A 17,764-nucleotide genomic window follows, 5' to 3' on the forward strand; every position below is an offset into this window, starting at 1 on the left:
CTGACACCACGCAGTCACTGGACACTGTATTTGATGGGGTAGTGCAGCATTATCTGATGAATTTTCTTTGGGATTTGTGAGCAAACAATGAGCAATCAATCATTTGTGCTGCATGAAAACTATCACTGTCTCAGAAATAACTGAACCATCCAGTTTATAGTGGGTGTTCAAACAGAATGTGGCACTGTGTTGAAAGAAAATGTGGAAGGGTGTGGAAAACAAGAAATATGATCCAGAAAATCCAGTTTCAGTGCAGGGGAAGGATGTCTTCAGATCCAGTGGTTCCCCCTTTAGTTTTTCATAGGGGTGGCCAGATGGGGCCACTGAAAATTTTGGGGGGGCACACCAAAACCAAAAGCCATAACTGAAATATGGGACTACTGCAGAAGTATATAGGCTGGTCGAAAAATACGGGTGCTAACAAATTGCACACTCATATAAGCCACTTTGGTTTCTCATTTTATACACTGCTCAAAAAAATTGAGGGAGCGCTTTATCATCACAGTATAACACCAAGTCAGTTAAACTTCAGGGATATCAATGTGTCCATTTAGGAAGCACACGTGATTGTGAATAAAGATAAATGATAAAATTGTCTGGACTTTTGGGGTTCTGTATAATACAAAGGGTGTACTGTAAATATCTATTTGTTTTTCTTTAGTAGGACAGTCATCATAAACTAACCTTGTTTACTACCTTAGATGGCATAAGTACAATGTTCATTGTGTAAACAAATTTCAAAGAGTGAAAAGCGTCCATCCATCCATTTTCATCAGTTTATCCGGGGCCGGGTTGTGGGGGTAGCAGGTCGAGCAAAGACGTCCCTCTCCCCAGCTACGCTTTCCAGCTCGTCCTGGGGGACCCCAAGTTGTTCCCAGGCCAGATGAGATATGTAATCCCTCCAGCATGTTCTGGGTCTGCCCCGGGGACTCTTACCAGTGGGACGTACCCGGAACACCTCTAACGGGAGGGGCCCAGGAGGATCCTGGTCAGATGCCCGAACCACCTCAACTGACCCCTTTTGACATGAAGGAGCAGTGGCTCTACTCCGAGCTCCCTCCAGATGTCCGAACTCTTCACCCTATCTCTAAGGCTGAGCCCAGCGACCTCAAGGAAAAAACTAATTTCGGCTGCTTGTATCTGTGATCTCAATCTTTCGGTCACTACCCAGAATTCATGACCATAGGTGAGGGTTGGGATGTAGATGGACCAGTAAATTGAAAGCTTCGCCTTCTGGCTCAGCTCCCTCTTCACCACGACGGTCCGGCACAGTGCCTGCATCACTGCAGAAGCCGCACCAAACCGCAGATCCATCTCACGCTCCATTCTACCCTCACATGTGAACAAGACCTCGAGTTACTTAAACTATCCCGCTTGAGGCAGTAACTCTCCCACAACCCAGAGAGGGCAATCCACCGGTTTCCAGCAGAGAACCATGGCCTCAGACTTGGAGGTGCTGACTCTCATCGCAATTGCTTCACACTTGGCTGCAAACCACCCAGTGCATGCTGGAGGTCACGGTGTGATGAAGCCAACAGAACCACATCATTTGCGAAAAGCAGAGGTGCAATTCTGAGGTCCCCAAACCCCCCAAAAGTGAAAAGTTAAAGTTACAATGTGTAGTTTACGTGGTTGTTTATTAGCAAATATCAACTATTGCTTTCATAAATATACATTTACTAAAGTATAATGCAATTCACATACAAATGGAAGCTTTCTCATAGGCTTAGAATGATTTCTTTATATATACACAGGCAGGGCGTGGTCTGCTGGAGGCTGCCCTCCTGCGTTGCCATATTTGAATACAGTGGCCGAAAGGGACATACGCGCTTCGCCTTTTGCGTTTACCTAGAACTTGCCGTCACTGGAGACAGTTAAGGTGAAGCTCAATCCGGGGCGCTTCTGCGTGAACCTGCTTTGTACTTTAATGATTCTGTCGCACTTTAAATGGAGGACCACACACATGTTTTGCCCCGTAAGAGGGAAACCACGCCACCAAATAAAAGCAAAAGATCAGATAAGCGAGGATGGGACAAAACACTAGTGAATATCGGCGTTGCTTATTCCAGGTGGAAAGAACTCCTGAAGGAGAAGGATTTCATAAGGGATGTGGAGGTTGCCTGCTTTCTGCTAGACAGGTAATTCAATCTGATATTTTAAAATCATTTTGGCTTCATGTTTGCAACTACTTTTCCCTCTCGTCTAAGTTCGAGTGATGGCTACGTTTACATGCTAACGTTATCCTAGCCTTGGCTAACGTTATCCCAGAGCTACAGCTAAATGGTTAGCCTAGCCTACAGCCTATTCTGTTGATTCCTCTCGCGCTGCCGCGAAGGCTGCCGCCCTCTCCTCCTCCTCTTCCCTCTGGGTAGCCGAGACACACCTCTTTGCCTGGCCGTTCCTGGCCCTCGCCCCCTTCCTCTCCCTCTTCCTCATCTCCCTGTGTCCTGTGGAAGAACACTCTGGAAACGCATATATTTTAATCGTACCAACCTATATTTACCGCACTGTGCCGTGACTATCACATAAAACGTGTTATTTTAGCATTACGGTGCTAATGTTTGCTCGTGTTACCAAAACAATTAGAAATAAAACACTCCTAATATTTATCTCACAGATAACCTATATCTCACTGGTAAGCTATAACATATCGTAACATGGTTTAGATTCCTAAATAAATATTCACCTCGTCACTAGATACTCCTGAAAAACTCGATAAACTCAAGAATTTGACCGCTGATGTCACTGTTACTCACCATTTTTACACACTGAGGCTATAAGGAAAAAAGCTATTTCCAAAAACATCTTATTTATAGCACAAAACACTGAGCAGAATCTAACAAGCAAATTAGGAAAAACGGATTCAAACAAAAGAATATTACGGTAAATATTACAGTCACGAAGAGCTGCTGCAGATTAGAGCAAAGGAAGCTGTAAGACCCTGTTGAAAAGGTTTTACAGACCCAGTAAAGGATGCTGTATATCAGTATTGGAACGCGGCCGTGACTGTCAAACGCCGTTGAACCCGCCCATCCGAACCGCGCTCGCTGATTGGCCTAGCGCGCTGTCAATCACAGCCGTGACTCAGATCCCAGTCATGTGACAGATGTTTTTGTTTCCTCCTGGGTTCTAGCAGTGTCATGTGGATGTCGAGACCCCCCAACTGACAAGCTCCGGGGTCGAAATCTCCTCAGCGGCTCTTCAAGAAACTCTCTACCGGGGGTCAGAGGGTTTCCCCCGCCGAGGCAGAGGCTCTTCTTGAGGCCGGGATCCGGTGGGAGCGATGGCGGACGGGGAACGGTCGCCGCTGCTATCCGAGCAGCACGACGGGACCAACGGCTACTCTCCCGGGGGCAGCCTGCATGGATATCCGCCAAAACCACAGAGTAAGTCAGCAGTTTGTCTGTCAGCAGACATATTGATTGGTTTTACTAACAGCGAAATTTGCGGTTTTATTTCGCATTTAAGTCGGAGAATGTCAATAAACTTCAAATGTTAGCTAGCTTTAGTTTGCTAGCTAGCTAGGTAGCAGTCTGGCTAACGTTAGCTTTAAAATAATGAAGTTACAGTAACACACAGAAAGATTTAATCAACATGAAACCACTTCAGGTGTTGCTAATAAAGTTTAGCAACGTTTTTATGTTACCACAGTGTAGTGACAGTGATCCTGAATACACACAACACAGCGGTTTAAAGTACTACTAAGTTACACTGAAAATACTCCACTACAAGTGAAACCTCACTCTAGTATTTAAGCAGCGTTAGCAAGATGTACTCGCAGTGCTGTAAATGTTCCCTGTCAGTGTTCTCCTCATATATCTGATGCTTTTGGGTTAATATTACAGCTGTTTAAATGTGTATGAGTTTACTGCTGTGGATGTTTCAGGTTGTGCTCATTCAGTCTACAGCTATGCATCATCTGACAGGATTATCATGCTTGCAGTCGCTGTAAATGAAGCACTCCCTCCTCAAGCTTACCAAATTAAATCAGCAACTCTGGAGATAGTCTTCACTTGACAGGAAGGGTGTGAAAATCTGTAATCTGAGCTGTCAGACCAATGTAGAGGAGTAGAAGAATGATGCTCAGGTAAAGTGCAAGTGCCACGACTAAAGATAGCACCACGTTTCTGTCATGTTGGTCATCTTTCGTCTGGGACAGCCCAAAATTGTACAGTCTATCCGGGACTTTAGGGGGACTTTTCCCTCCTAGTTAGAATTCCTTTAGTGTTTTTTGTTCAGGAGGTTTTTACCAGGCGCTGAATTATCCACACAGGTCTCTTCCTCTCTAAAACAAACAGACCAGGTGATTTTAACACTGAGTAAATCAGTTTCATGTTAAAAATCAATGTTTTCTGACGCTGCATGGCGTGTCAGAGACGGGCTGCAATCCTAGCACCTGCTACTCTATGCTCACCTTTTGTCCCTGATGACTAAAAGTCCAGACGTTCGGGAGGCTTTTAATTTTCATAAATGTCAGCGTCATATGAACAACATTAAAATCACAAATTTCAGAAGTTAATTAAAAATGCAACTGCTTTTCTATATCTCACACAAAGTAAGAAATCAAGTTTGGCATGTCGGTCACGGGCTGTTAATGTAGCACCTGCTAATCTGTCGTCAACTTTTTCTCTCATAATCTGAAGCCCTTTGTAGATAGGAATTGTGCAAATTTGCAGGAACGCCCAATCAGTCTTCTTTCAGCATTGGCAGTATAAAAACAAAATCAGGGAGTGCAGTGAAATGCCGCCTACCTACTTTTGTTTATACAGAATGCGCCTTTTTCGGGGCAATGGGGGGCGTGAGCAAGAAACAAAACGTGTAGCTCAGCGTGTGACGTAAACAGTGATGTGGGAGGGAAGCCGCGGCTGGTCAGTCCTTCAGCGATTCCCTCATAAGTCGGCCCGTCCTTCACCGTTCCTGTCATCTGACGGTTAATGGCCTCTTCGTTTGCGAGGGCAAGGAGGGCGCGCAATTCCTTGTCTCCCCAGTTGCTCATCTTTACAGTGTCTGTCAGGTTTGCGTTTCCCTCTTGCTACTAGCTGCTCACTAATTCCTGCTATCACTAGTTTCCTGTTTATCCACCGCCAGTGGGTTGCACATGTCTCGGTCTGTTTAAACTAAAAGGGTTCCGCCAATACGCGGTGGAAAATTGAGCACCTCGGATCAACTCGCCAATCCAGCTCTGTGTGTCTAAATGCTCAAAACTTGCCTGCAAAATGGCCCAACATTCGCCGAAAATCTGGCAGTGTAAAAGGGGCTAAAGATTCAGACGTTCAGGAGGTTTATACCAGGAGTCACATTTTCCGTAGAGGTCTCTTCATCTCCAGAACAAACAGACCTGGTGATTTAAACTGGTAAAAACACTGAATTAAGCAGTTCCACGTTAAAAAAAAAAAATCAGTGTGTCGATTAGTTGATCAACAGAGCATAACTGGACAACAGTTTTCATAATCAATTCTTCTTTAAGTTATTTATCAAACCAAAACAACAACAACTCACTGTTTCCTGACATTTTTTGGACTAAAAGATTTTTCATTTCATCCAGGAAATAAGTGACAGATGAATCAATACTGAAAATAATCAGCCCTGAAACAGTTTTAAGTTCTTAAGTTGTATCCAGACTGTGTGTCCTGCTCTTAATCCCTCTCCTGTGTCCTGTGTCTTATGACCTGTGAACTTACTTCTTTTTCACACTTCCTGTTCCTTCTCTTCCTGTATCACTCATGTTGAAGTTTAGCTTTTGGGTGTGCCACTCACTGATAATGTCTCATTAACCCATACAGTTAATATACAGTATTTGCTGACCGATACATGACTCACTGTGAGTACACAGAGGAACAACCAGTTCGAATCATTGTGTCCGTTATTACAGCTCTAAAACTGACTTTGTGTTTGTGTACCACTCACTGTGTGTCTTGATATTCAGAGTATCTAAAGCTCTCAAATACAGAAAGCTGCCGTCAGATGTGCGGTCAGGTACCCACAAAATTCATCCTGTTGTGCGATCCAGTTGGAACAATACTCCTCAATATAATGTGAAGACACACCCCCGCTCTGTGTCCCTGAGGTTATTGTTTCATCTCATAACAGTGCATTTACTGTTTGTGATGTTTGTGGAGGTGGTTTGCCTTTCTGTTGATGCAGCTCACTGCAGAAAACCCAGCCCAACGTGATTGAAACAGAGCAGCTAATGTTACTGTAGTGAGACCGAAGTTAGATGCCGTCCAGGCAGGCAACGTTATATCATTGCTTATCACGTAACAGCATTGTTTACATGCGTCATGTGCTCTACGAAATCCACAATATTTCCACACTGCTGATTTATTCCAGAGTAAATAACATCCTCATCGTCTTTCTCTCGGCTGCTTGCCATCTACCAAACCGACTCGGGTGACAGATGCTCACCGACGGCCCAACTTTGACCCACGGCCCTTCGTACGGCTGAGGCTGACGGGAACGTTTTCAGTTTTGTGGATTGTTGGTCATTGTCATCCTTAGAGCCACGGCGCTAGCGTAGCTGTGAAAAGGAAAGGAGGCTTGAAGAGAAAACATGTACAAGAAGTATTGTTTTGGTGTTTACTGACCCTCCGCTATCATACTGACAGTAAACTAACTATATTGTTTCGTCCTGCTTCTCCAGGTTTGGCGCCGTTCCCCAGCTCAGTGGCACCAGGTGAGCCTCCGCCGCCCTACTCGCCGCAGGGCAGCCCGGACAGCAGCAGCGCTCCGGTCATCAGCTGCCGGGTCTGTCAGAGCGCCATATCTGTGGAGGGCAAGACACACCAGCATGTGGTGAAGTGCAGCATCTGCAACGAAGCGACGGTGAGTCACACAGAGTCGTCTGCGGGGTGGTGTTGTAGGACTTTGGACTGTTCACAGCTCCCTCACAGGGCTCCCCATCATAAAACCACCTGTCTGCCTGTGTACCTTCGATTGCTGTATTTCTGCATTACGCTGTAGCTTTGAGATTTTTAGTATTTAATGTTGATACATTTATGCGCACAGTTTTTATTTGATGCCTTGTTTGTTTTTCAGTTTTCTCAGAAATATGCTGCATTTTTATCAAATGTTAGAAGCCAAATAATGGAATTGATACTAGTTTGGAGATGTGTTAGCATTTTAGCATGTTTACACACATCAGAATGCGTCTGAAGTTTGAGAACGACTGCAGTCAGAACCCATAAAACATCAGCCTCACCAAACTCAAACTCAACAAAGTGAGGCGTCTGATATTTCCTTCTCCTGTCTGTGTCTCCATCCTTCTCTCTGTAGCCGATAAAGAATGCCCCTGTTGGAAAGAAGTACGTCCGCTGTCCGTGCAACTGTCTTCTGATCTGCAAAGTCACGTCGCAGAGGATCGCCTGTCCACGACCGTACTGGTGAGACGCAGAAAAACAGTGTGGGATTATTTTCCACTCCTCTCAGCTCTGGCTTGTACCCACACCATCTGTGCAGCACAGATCATTCATCCAACTGCCATTCAGCAAAATACAGTCATGGATGAGATAATGCTGAGGAGCTGTTGTTGTTTTGAGATCATTCAGATTTTCAGGAATTCCTTCAATAGTAGAAAATGGTTTTAGACATCATATCAGCCTTAATCTCGCTGGAGTCACAACAGAGGAGAGCTGTCATCCACATGAAGCAAAAATCACTGTCTTTTGTCAATGGTCGCTGGTTTGAAAGTGACAAATTCAGTCGTGTGTTCAAAAACAAATCTGACACCCCAACGTTAGATTTTTTCCGTGTCTTAGGGCGCATTCACACTGGTGCTATTTGGTCCGCGTTAAACGAACCCTGGTCCACTTTCACGGCACATCCCACTGGTAGGAGGCCCTGGGGCAGACCCAGAACACTCTGGAGGTATTACATATCTCATCTGGCCTGGGAACGCCCCCAGGAGGAGCTGGAAAGCGTTGCTGCGGAGAGGGATGTCTGGGGTGCTTTGCTTGGCCTGCTGCCCCTGCGATAAGCAGATAATGCGTAATTTAAACCCTAATATTGCCTTTTTGCCCACCTGGGGGCAGCGGAAACAAGCTGTACACCCACAAATATATTATTTCCGTTAAAAGTTTTCATGGTGAACTCGTTGAAAAGTTGTTTATTTACACGGAGCAACATTGTTGTTCATTTAGAGTTGTGGGAAAGAGAGAGAGAGAGAGAGAGAGAGAGAGAGAGAGGAAGAGAGGGGATGACATGCTGCAAAGGGCCCGAGGCCGCTGTGGGAAGGATTTAATGGTATACACACTACCCATAGAAAAATGTCCCCTGGGATCTATATATATAAATCAACAGGTGATTTCCTTCTTTTAGTAAAATCCTAAATGATTGAGCTGTTTTTTTTCCACCTGGACCTTTATGCTCTGCCATTTCTCCTCTAATCATCACACAGTTTTTTGTCGAGCCACAAGTGTGACGTAGGTTTACATTACCAAAGGTTTATGACAAAATCACTTGACAACACCGACTCCCGTGTGCGCACAGCGAGAGAGGAGAGGGAGAGACGCTGTGCTGCTGCCAGAGGAGCCACTGAATGAGTTCCCTCTGAGCAGTAAGTCACTAAAAGAGTCTGAGAAGTCCGGGGCTGTTATAAAACATTCAGGATGCCACAGTTTATTCCACACTACTGAAGCTCTTCCTCTTTTTGCAACCACTGCAGAGTCTGTAATAATTTCACTTTCAGCCATGCTTGTTGTTGCCGTGGGTAACAGTATGACGTCAATATGTCAACAGGCGTGATCGAGGTGATAAGGCACACCCCTGCCGAGGGCAGACAGCCTGCCACTCAAAGCAGCCATGCCCTGAATTATGCGTTACTTTAAGCCTTAGTAAAATGTAAATGGTTGAGTAATTTAAAAATTCATCCTCTGTACAGCTGGCGTGAATATTGAAAGTAGCTATAGAGATCAAAACTGTTTTTTGTACCAGGCTGTAAACATGTTTATTTCTGCTGTAAAATTGAACATTTTAACATGGTGGTCTATGGGGATTGACTCGCTTCTGGAGCCAGCCTCAAGTGGCCATTAGTGGAACTGCAGTATTTTGGCACTTTCATGTTGGCTTCATCTTTCAGCCCCAGAAGTTGCTGCTTGACTCTACCTGGTGAGCTTCTGGAGCATCCTACCAGAGCTTTTTTTGCGGAAAAGAGTCGCCTGCTGTTGAAAATGACGCTGGAAAACCAAAACAATCAGCTGAATGACACTAAAATGCTCAGTAGAGCTGCGTGGAACTACAGTACAGCTGTGTAATGACTCTGTGGTTTTGTTATTATGAGCAACACCTTTCACCGTGGCTGACATAAAATACGCCCAGATACTCAAATGTATGTTGTAACACAAGCAGCAAGAAAACAAAAAATCATGTCAGGATCCAGTAAATATAAAAGTCCATTGACTTTTCTTACACTTCTCTTATATCCCACACAGTTTAAGAGGAAGTGGTCAGGGTTGTCTTTTTGTGACATTAAAGTGTGGCCTCGTGTGTAGACCACAAACGTCCCGGCAGCGTCACATGTCATTTCAAAGCTTTGAGCAGCAAAGGAGCAGCCACAGTTTGTGCAGCGATGAGAGACGATAAAAAAACTTTAAGGAAAACTTTATTCATATACCACTTTTCAAAATTATTTACACATTAAGAGAACGAACACATTATACAGAATCAGAGAGCCTGGATGGAGCCGGTGCAAACAGCTGAGTAGATTAACATTAAAACAAACAAAAACACACATGTGACACATGTTTATTTATTAGTTTATTCATTTATTATTTTTTTCTCTGTCAGTAAACGCATCATCAACCTGGGACCAGTTCACATTGGCAGGGAAAGTCCTGAACCGCAGCATCAGCCCGTCGGCATCAGGATCATCTGCGGACACTGCTCCAACACATTCCTGGTACTCACACACACAAACACACACAGATGACGGTGCAAGTTTCACTTCTTTATTATTTTATTTTTAATCAGTCATCTTCAGAATTATTCACTGACGCTCCACTTCCTGTTTCTCCTCCAGTGGACAGAGTTTTCAGACCGGACCTTGGCCCGATGTCCTCACTGCCGAAAAGTGTAAGAGCCCCAACATCTCCCTCCAACAAACAGTTCTTCTGTTTTGACTGTTTAAAATATATTTCCCTGCTTTTGTTTGCAGCTCTTCTATTGGTCGGCGGTACCCCAGGAGGAGGAGCCTGCTGTGCTTCCTGCTGTTCATTGTGCTCGTCGCCTCCACTGCAGGACTCATGGTGTGTGTGTGTGTGTGTGTGTGCGCGTGTGTGTGTGTGTGTGTGTGAGAGAAGACAGTTTAGAAAGAAAAGCATTTTTTTATGCCTTGACGCCGGTGATAGCCTTGGCCAGAGCCATAATATTTTCAGGTTATCTGTCAGTCCCATTCTTATCAACACGATATCTCAAAAAGAGGGAATGCCTTTAAATTTGGCACAAACATCTCCTTGAACTCAGCAATGAACTGATTAGAATTTAGTTGTCAAAGGTCAAGGTCATTGTGACCTTCCATCCGTCTCATTCTTGTCAATGCGATATCTCAAGAAAAGCTTTAGGGAATTTCTTCGAATTTGGCACAAACATCCCCTTGGACTCAAGAATAAACTGATTAGCATTTGGTGTTCTCAGGTTAAAGGTCAAGACTACATTGACCTCTCAAAATGTGTTTTAAGATCACTGTAACCTTGCATCCACCTCATTCTCGTGGAGGCAATATCCCAAGGTACACCTTAAGGAAATTTCTTCAAATTTGGTACAACTGATCACTTGGACTCAACAATGATGGATGGTCAAGGTCACTGTGACCTTGCGTCTGTCTCATTCTTTTAAACGCAATCTCTTACAGAAGAGCTTGAAGCATTTTTCTTCAAATTTGGCAAAAATATCCACGTGGACTCAAGAATGACCTGATTAGAATTTGGTGGTCAAAGGTCAAGGTCACTGTACCCTTGCCTCCGTCTCATTGTTGTGAAGGCGATATCTCAAATTTGGCACAAATGTCCCCTTGGAATCAATGGGTCATGGGTCAAGGTCACTGTGACCTTGTCTACCTCAATCTTGTGAACATGATACATCAAGAAGAACTTCAAGGGATTATTTTAAAAGTTTGGCACAAACCGTAAGTTGGACTCAACTATAAACTGATTTGCTTTTGGTGGTCAAAGGTCAAGGTCACTATGACCTTGTGGCCATCGCATTCTCATGAAGGTGATATTTCAGGAACAGCTTAAGGACATTTCTTCAAATCTGGCTCAAACGACTCTTGGACTCTAGGATCAAGTGATTTGATTTTGATGGTCAAGGTCACTGTGACCTTACATCAGTCTCATTGTTGTAAACGCAATCTCTCAAGAAGGCCTTGTGGCATTTCCCTCAAATTTGGCAAAAAACATCCACTTGGACTTAAGAATGAACTCATTAGAATTTTGTGATCAAAGGTCAACATCACTGTGACCCTGTTTATCTCATTCTTGTGAAAGGGATATCTTAAGGGGAGCACAACGGAATTTTGTAAAGGTTTGGCATACACGTCAACTTGGACTCAACAAAACTGATTAGATTTTGGTGGTCCAAGGTCAAGGTCACTGTGACCTTGCATCCACCCCCTTCTTATGAAGGCAATATCTCAAGAACAACTTAAGTACATTTCTTTAAATTTGGCACAAACATTCACTTGGACTCAACGATGAACCGATAAGATTTTGATGATCAAGGTTACCGTGACCTTGCGTCAGTCTCATTCTCCTGTACACAATATCTCAATAAGGCCTTCACGGAGCTTCCTCAGATTTAGCAAAAACATGAACTTGGACTCAAGAATGAACTGATTAGACTTAAGTGGTTGAAGTTCAAAGGTCAAAGTCAGTGTGACCTCACAGAACATGTTTTTGGCCATAACTCAAGAATTAATATGCTAATTATGACAAAATTAGCATATTAATGTATGTTGTGCCAAAACACTTTTCTGGCCTCAGCATCATATCTCAGGAACAGAAGGGGAGACATTTGGTCAGAGTTGGGGACTGTAATCATGGGTGTCCATCTTGAAACTGTCCTGAGTGTATAGATCTGTGCTGCCGGGTGAAGACGTGTATGAAGCATGTTTTCACAGACATGGATGTAAACTGTAAGTGGTAACATGAGTGGTGCACGGAGGCATACAGCCACGAGGCAGTCATTTTACTTTCCCTTATAACTTTGTGTAATAAAACTTTCTGTTTTCAGGTTGGCACGTGGAGGCCCGCCCAGAACTCCAAAGGGATCTACGTTTCGTGGGTGCTGCTGATCCTGCTCGCTTTGTTCACCATGGCAAGAACCATCTACTGGAGGTGTCTGAAAATCAGCGACCCTATATCCAACATCACGTAAAGAGACAGAGACAGAGAGGGTGAGAGAAAGAAAAGGAAGGTGTGAGGGCTAGTGGATTAGGAGAGGGAGGAGAAGAGTCAACATGTTGTCAGTGAACCACATTTCTAAAATCATGATAGGTACAGAGATACAGATACAGGAGAGGTGTGAGGAGACGGAAGAAAGAGAGGGAAAGATTCATGTACGATATTTAAAATCAAATTCCACATTCATGCCAGGTTGAATTACCCAAAATATGAGCTGGAAAAAATCTTTATAATACTTACAACATGTAGAGTTTTCTGAAATTAGGGATGGTTGTCTGTAGAGCGGTTGGAGACATAAAGAGCTTGAGGTAAACACGGACAGGCGGATGAGCCGGACAAGAGAGAGCAGGAAAAAACCTCTTGAAAATATTTGTTTTTGACCCTGTAGTTTTCTTCGATGTTGGACTAATGTGTCGTTTCAAAGCCTGGTGCTGCTGTTACTCAACTGGAGCTGCCAGTAGCTGTTATGTTCACAACAATATTATTTAAACGGGCTGTAGTTTTTGTGCCCCAAAATCAGAAGGAAATGAAATCATAGTAAACAAGAAGAGTAAAGAGGTTGAGGTTAACTGTTTATAAGTCAAGCTCTGGTTTGTATAGGTAGATGGAGACATACATGAGGTGAAGGAGGTGTTTTAGGTAGACGTTAAAGGGATAGTTCCGATTTTTTGAAGTGAGGTTGTATAAGGCACTTATCCATAGTCAGTGTATTACTTGCAGTTGTCAGTCAGCGCACCCCTATTTTGGAGAAGCAGACTGGAGTAACTCCACAGAAGCAAAACAATATTTTAGCCACCTATAAGAATCAACATCAGTTTAAGTATTTTCACCGCTTTACCTCAGTGATTTCTGAAGAACTGAAGCCGTTATATCTCTCTCTTCAAAGCCGCCAGACCCCACTGACAAAAACAGTAATTTTACCTTGCGGAACACGTGGGGTTGCCGGTCTACCGCTGCCTCCATCAGTCAGTTTGTTTGTGTTATTGTGTGACTTCGGCATCAAAAAGAGTAAGTTCAGATTCAGCAAAGTCACAGAATATCACAAAAAGATCAAACCACAGAGGCAGTGGTGGACCAGCTGCTCCTGTTGTCTGCAAGTAAATTTACTGTTTTTGTCGATGGAGTCTGGCAGCAAAGTAAACTGCTGAAAATAGGCTATATATAGTGTACACTCAAAATGATATACATTATTTTAAGGTGGCTAAAATATCTTTTGCCGTGACGCCCGTCCACAGCAGCACATCGCTTAGCTTCTATACCGGGACTCCTGCCTGCTTCTCCAAACTGGCGGCGTGCCGACCACCATCTCCTGATTATGGATAAGTACCTCAAAAAACTATCCCTTTAAGTTATGTTATGACACCAAATGTGATGAAAAACAACAATTAATTCTGCAGCAATCACACTGAGCAGGTTGAAGGGAAGAAACACAACGCGCTTATATTTGCTATTTTATTTTTGTTATTCTGTTATTCTTTCCTGGGTCCAGCTGGAAAGTTTTCTTCTAAACTGAAGTAACGTGTGACTAAATCCCACATCACGGCTGTCAAGATGTTAAGGACGAGAACATGAAATAGTTTGTTTCATTGCAGAGAGCTGATACCACTCTCACGTATGTACGGCTAATATGCAGCTACAGCCAGCAGCCACTCAGCTTAGCATAAAACAGGGAGAAACAGCTCACTGTCAAACACATCATATCTTGTTTGTTAAAATAGAGCTGCAACAATCAGTCGATTTATTGACTTTTCTTTGTCATTTATGTTAGTGAATGAAAAGTCTGAGTTTTGGACTGTTCGGGCAAAAAAAATTTACACACTAAACGATAAGTCGATTAATCATGAGAGTAATTGGCAGATAAATCGATGATGGAAATAATAAGGCTGTACCCAGAATTACATGGCTCAAATCAGATTTGTCTCCCCCCCCCCACACACACACACACACACACCATATAAAGTTTTAAAGTTGAATCTGGCTCAGCAGTGTGACAGCGGCATTCATGCAATAGAGTAACAAGCTAACGTTGGGTCAGAAATGCGTAACTTTTTTTTGCCGACACTAGATATCAAACAAAAGCCAAATACTGTGTCGTATTAGGCACATGTGAGCTATAAATTCACCACTTCCAAGCAGAAGAGAGAAGATGGCGTGGAAGTCGGGAGCGCTCAGTCCGCAACAAAATCTGGGGACCAAAACATCCCTAGAAGTACACAGCACACGTAGAAACAACGACTGCTTGACTCCATCTGACGATTTGAATCTCAGACCTCCAAAGGGCAGCTCTAGAAAATAATCATTATTTGCAGCCCTATTTTAAATGTAAAGTATAAAAACAGCAAGTTGTGGTTTTTACATGTGTGGGATTATTTCTTGTCCAAGTGTTTTTATGACCTTTGTACAGAGCCAGGCTCGCTGTTTCCCCCTGTCTCTAGTCCTTATGCTAAGCTAAGCTAACCGGCTGCTGGCTTTAGCTTCATATTTAACACACAGACGGAAGACATAACAATCTTCTCAGTTAACTCTGGGCAAGAAAGAAAGTAAGTGTGTTTCCCAAAATATCAAACTATTACTTTCAGCATTTGTATTTAAATTTGAGCAGGAACAAACCAAAATCACCTGTCAATTTTTCTGGTAAAATACATACAAACATAAAACATCACACAAGTCAAAGTGCTCATATCAGTTAAATCCAGTTGATACAAGGAACCACACAAGTTTTGTTTTGGGGCAGAGTTCATTTCATAACAAGATAATGTATAATATAAAGAGGGAAATGCAATTAATAAAGGATGTACATGTGAATCAATACGCAGGCATTATTCAGAGTAAATGGCATGATCTTTTTTTACATTTTTTCAAAGTCAGTCTTGTAAAATATCTGCGCTTAGATCATCTCACAGGGATTTTGGGGCATTTGATTGAAATGACTTGTTTATCATGTTTGAGAATGGTTCACATCGGAGGACCTCACAGTTCTGGGCTGACATGATGATAACATGCCGTGAGCTGATCCTCTAAACTGGACTGAAAGTTAATGTCACAACATGTCAAACTTCAGCAATAAACACCTCATGTTCTGCTAAAATCTTCTGAACTAAAACTATGAAACTGCAGTTTCACTTGTTGAAGTCACTGATGGAAATCACTTGAAGCACACACATGGGAAATGATTTATTTATTTATCTCCTCTCTTCTTAATTCACATCCGTCTTATTTGAATCAAACTGAAGTTAGCTGACACACCAGGAAAACCTTTCCCTGTTCGGGCACGGTCACACGCGACGCGATACTCGTGGCGCATAGAAAAGCTAGCCTGCTACTAAACATCGCAAAATATAATGTTAGTGGTACACCTCCCATTTTCTTACGTTCCACGCCTGTCTCACGACACACTGTGAGCCAGGCAGCGTCTCTCACGTGAGGCAGTTCGTATTTTTCATGGTCAGTGTCAGACAGTATCCGCAGGTTAAACATGGCAACAATAATCACGTCCTCCATTTTGCTATTGGAGGAGGCTGCAACTTCGCTTGTCAAAGTTCACCAAAGTTGAACTCCACCCAATGCGAAGACGTAAATTAGGGCTGGGCAATATGTTGTCACGATATTTTAGGCTGTATCTGGACTTCATTAATGCTAGGACCAAATGCGCTCTCTGATGTGACAGAGTTGAAGGGATGACTATTATTTTTTTTTCTTTTCAGATATTTTAACACATTTCATTTGATTAATGATCATCAATAATGTGGATATACCGACTTAGTGGGTTAAGGTGAGCATTAATACAAATAAAAAAGTCTGGGAAGTTGATAAATTTACATCACTTAATTATATTTCAGCCTTTAAAGAGAAGGAAAAAACATAATTCATGCCGTATCTCGATACAACAATATCCAAAATCTAAGACGATATGTAGTCTGATATCTCGCTATGATATTGCCCAGCTTTAACGTGAATTTGCTGTATCAACGAAAACATGTTTCATTTGCCCCTCTGCTCACATTGAGTGGAAGTGAACGGGTGGCGAAAAACGTCCTCCAGGGATGAAGTTAATCTGTAGGCTGACGCAGAGGTTAGCTTTGCCCTGGTTACCTCGTTATAAAGGCTGTGGGATTTTTCTATCGGATTTTGGATTATTGCAGAAAATAAGCTCTGTGGTGAACAAAAATCAATGAAACTTTTGCTCAACAAGATAATCTTAACAAATAAAGACAATTTATATGATTTTTGAAGCCTAAATTAAAGTAAAAAGCAAATGTTAGACAATAAAAAGTGCAAAAGTGCGAACTCATTTCCGCACTCCTGGAGCACTCCATATATTCCCTGATGATAACTTCGCTCATGTGTGACCGTGCCCTCAATGTGTAAATATGTTCAGTGGGATGTTGATTTCTTTGGACTGTACAGAATTATCAGAGCTGTTGCTTCCCCCTTGTGGCTGATTAATGTAAGTACCATGTTGTACTATGTTGTACTGATGTACTACTACTGTAATGTTTCTGTCAATATTATTCTGGTGGATTGATTTTTTTTTTGTATATTGTGAAACAAAGTAATACTTTTAACGAGCTCCTCCGACTCAAATGACTCTTATTTTCTGTTATAGGTTTATGTACCACAGGCGTTGGGGATTATTGTCAATTCATCACTTAATATTTAGTGTTTAGCTGGGGTTGACAGTAACGGTTACCGGTTTGCTATTGGCAGCCATTTTGAAAAACTGGCAACCAATTCTTGGCCTTGGATTGGCATCAGGTGCATTCACTTTTAATATATATATAAAAATTAGGACAGCAAACTGCAAAATGTGCACCCCAAAATAAATAAATGTAAGATTTGTTGCATTCTTTATATTTTCGGATTGCGACGCAACACAAGTCTTTTTTAAAACAATGGCAAAGCTAATTTACATGTTTGACAGCATCGCAAACAAATGCATAAACTGATTAAATTGACAAAGAACCAGATGAACCTGAACAAATACACTGCTCAAAAATTCAAATTAAGTCAGTTAAACTTAAGGGATATCAATCTGTCCATTTAGGAAGCACCAGTGATTGTGAATCAGTTTCAGCTGCTTTGTTGCAAATCAAAGTGACAACAGGTGTAATGGAGAGACAAAAGTAAAATTGCTCTCTCCTTATCCTTCTTGACTGATTCTTCTCTAGTGTTGTCTTCTGCTAGTGTCCTTGTCTCTACTGGTAGCATGAGGTGGTACCTGTAGCCCAATCAGGTTGCACAGGTAGTCCAGCTCCTCCAGGATGGCACATCCATACATGGTAAGAGGGTTTGCTTGGTGCATGGAGGAGACACCAGGAGACCGGCCGTCACACGAGGAGTGCTGGACAGGGCCGTAAAAGGGCATCAACCCA

The 17,764-nt window shown here is 42.8% G+C and overlaps 1 protein-coding gene across 1 annotated transcript; it reads left to right on the forward strand.

Annotated features, from left to right (window-relative positions):
* Positions 1–3,096: 3,096 nt before the first annotated feature.
* LOC126404592 (type I phosphatidylinositol 4,5-bisphosphate 4-phosphatase-A-like) lies at positions 3,097–16,962 on the forward strand. The gene is made up of 7 exons (XM_050067943.1): positions 3,097–3,386; positions 6,641–6,822; positions 7,273–7,379; positions 9,781–9,892; positions 10,013–10,065; positions 10,148–10,238; positions 12,223–16,962. The coding sequence occupies exons 1-7, from the start codon at positions 3,284–3,286 to the stop codon at positions 12,364–12,366; spliced, it is 792 nt and encodes a 263-aa protein (XP_049923900.1). The 5' UTR covers positions 3,097–3,283; the 3' UTR covers positions 12,367–16,962.
* Positions 16,963–17,764: the final 802 nt, after the last annotated feature.

This window comes from Epinephelus moara, chromosome 17 (genome assembly GCF_006386435.1).
Source record: "Epinephelus moara isolate mb chromosome 17, YSFRI_EMoa_1.0, whole genome shotgun sequence".
In the NCBI taxonomy this organism is placed as follows: Eukaryota; Metazoa; Chordata; class Actinopteri; order Perciformes; family Serranidae; genus Epinephelus; species Epinephelus moara.

What these genes read in the sequence shown, in the direction of transcription:
- LOC126404592 (XM_050067943.1), top strand. Translation starts at nt 3,284, where the DNA reads ATGGCGGACGGGGAACGGTCGCCGCTGCTATCCGAGCAGCACGACGGG. An exon ending in ATATCCGCCAAAACCACAGA is followed by an intron (nt 3,387 to 6,640) that starts GTAAGTCAGCAG and finishes CTGCTTCTCCAG; the next exon opens with GTTTGGCGCCGTTCCCCAGC. An exon ending in GCCTGTCCACGACCGTACTG is followed by an intron (nt 7,380 to 9,780) that starts GTGAGACGCAGA and finishes TTTCTCTGTCAG; the next exon opens with TAAACGCATCATCAACCTGG.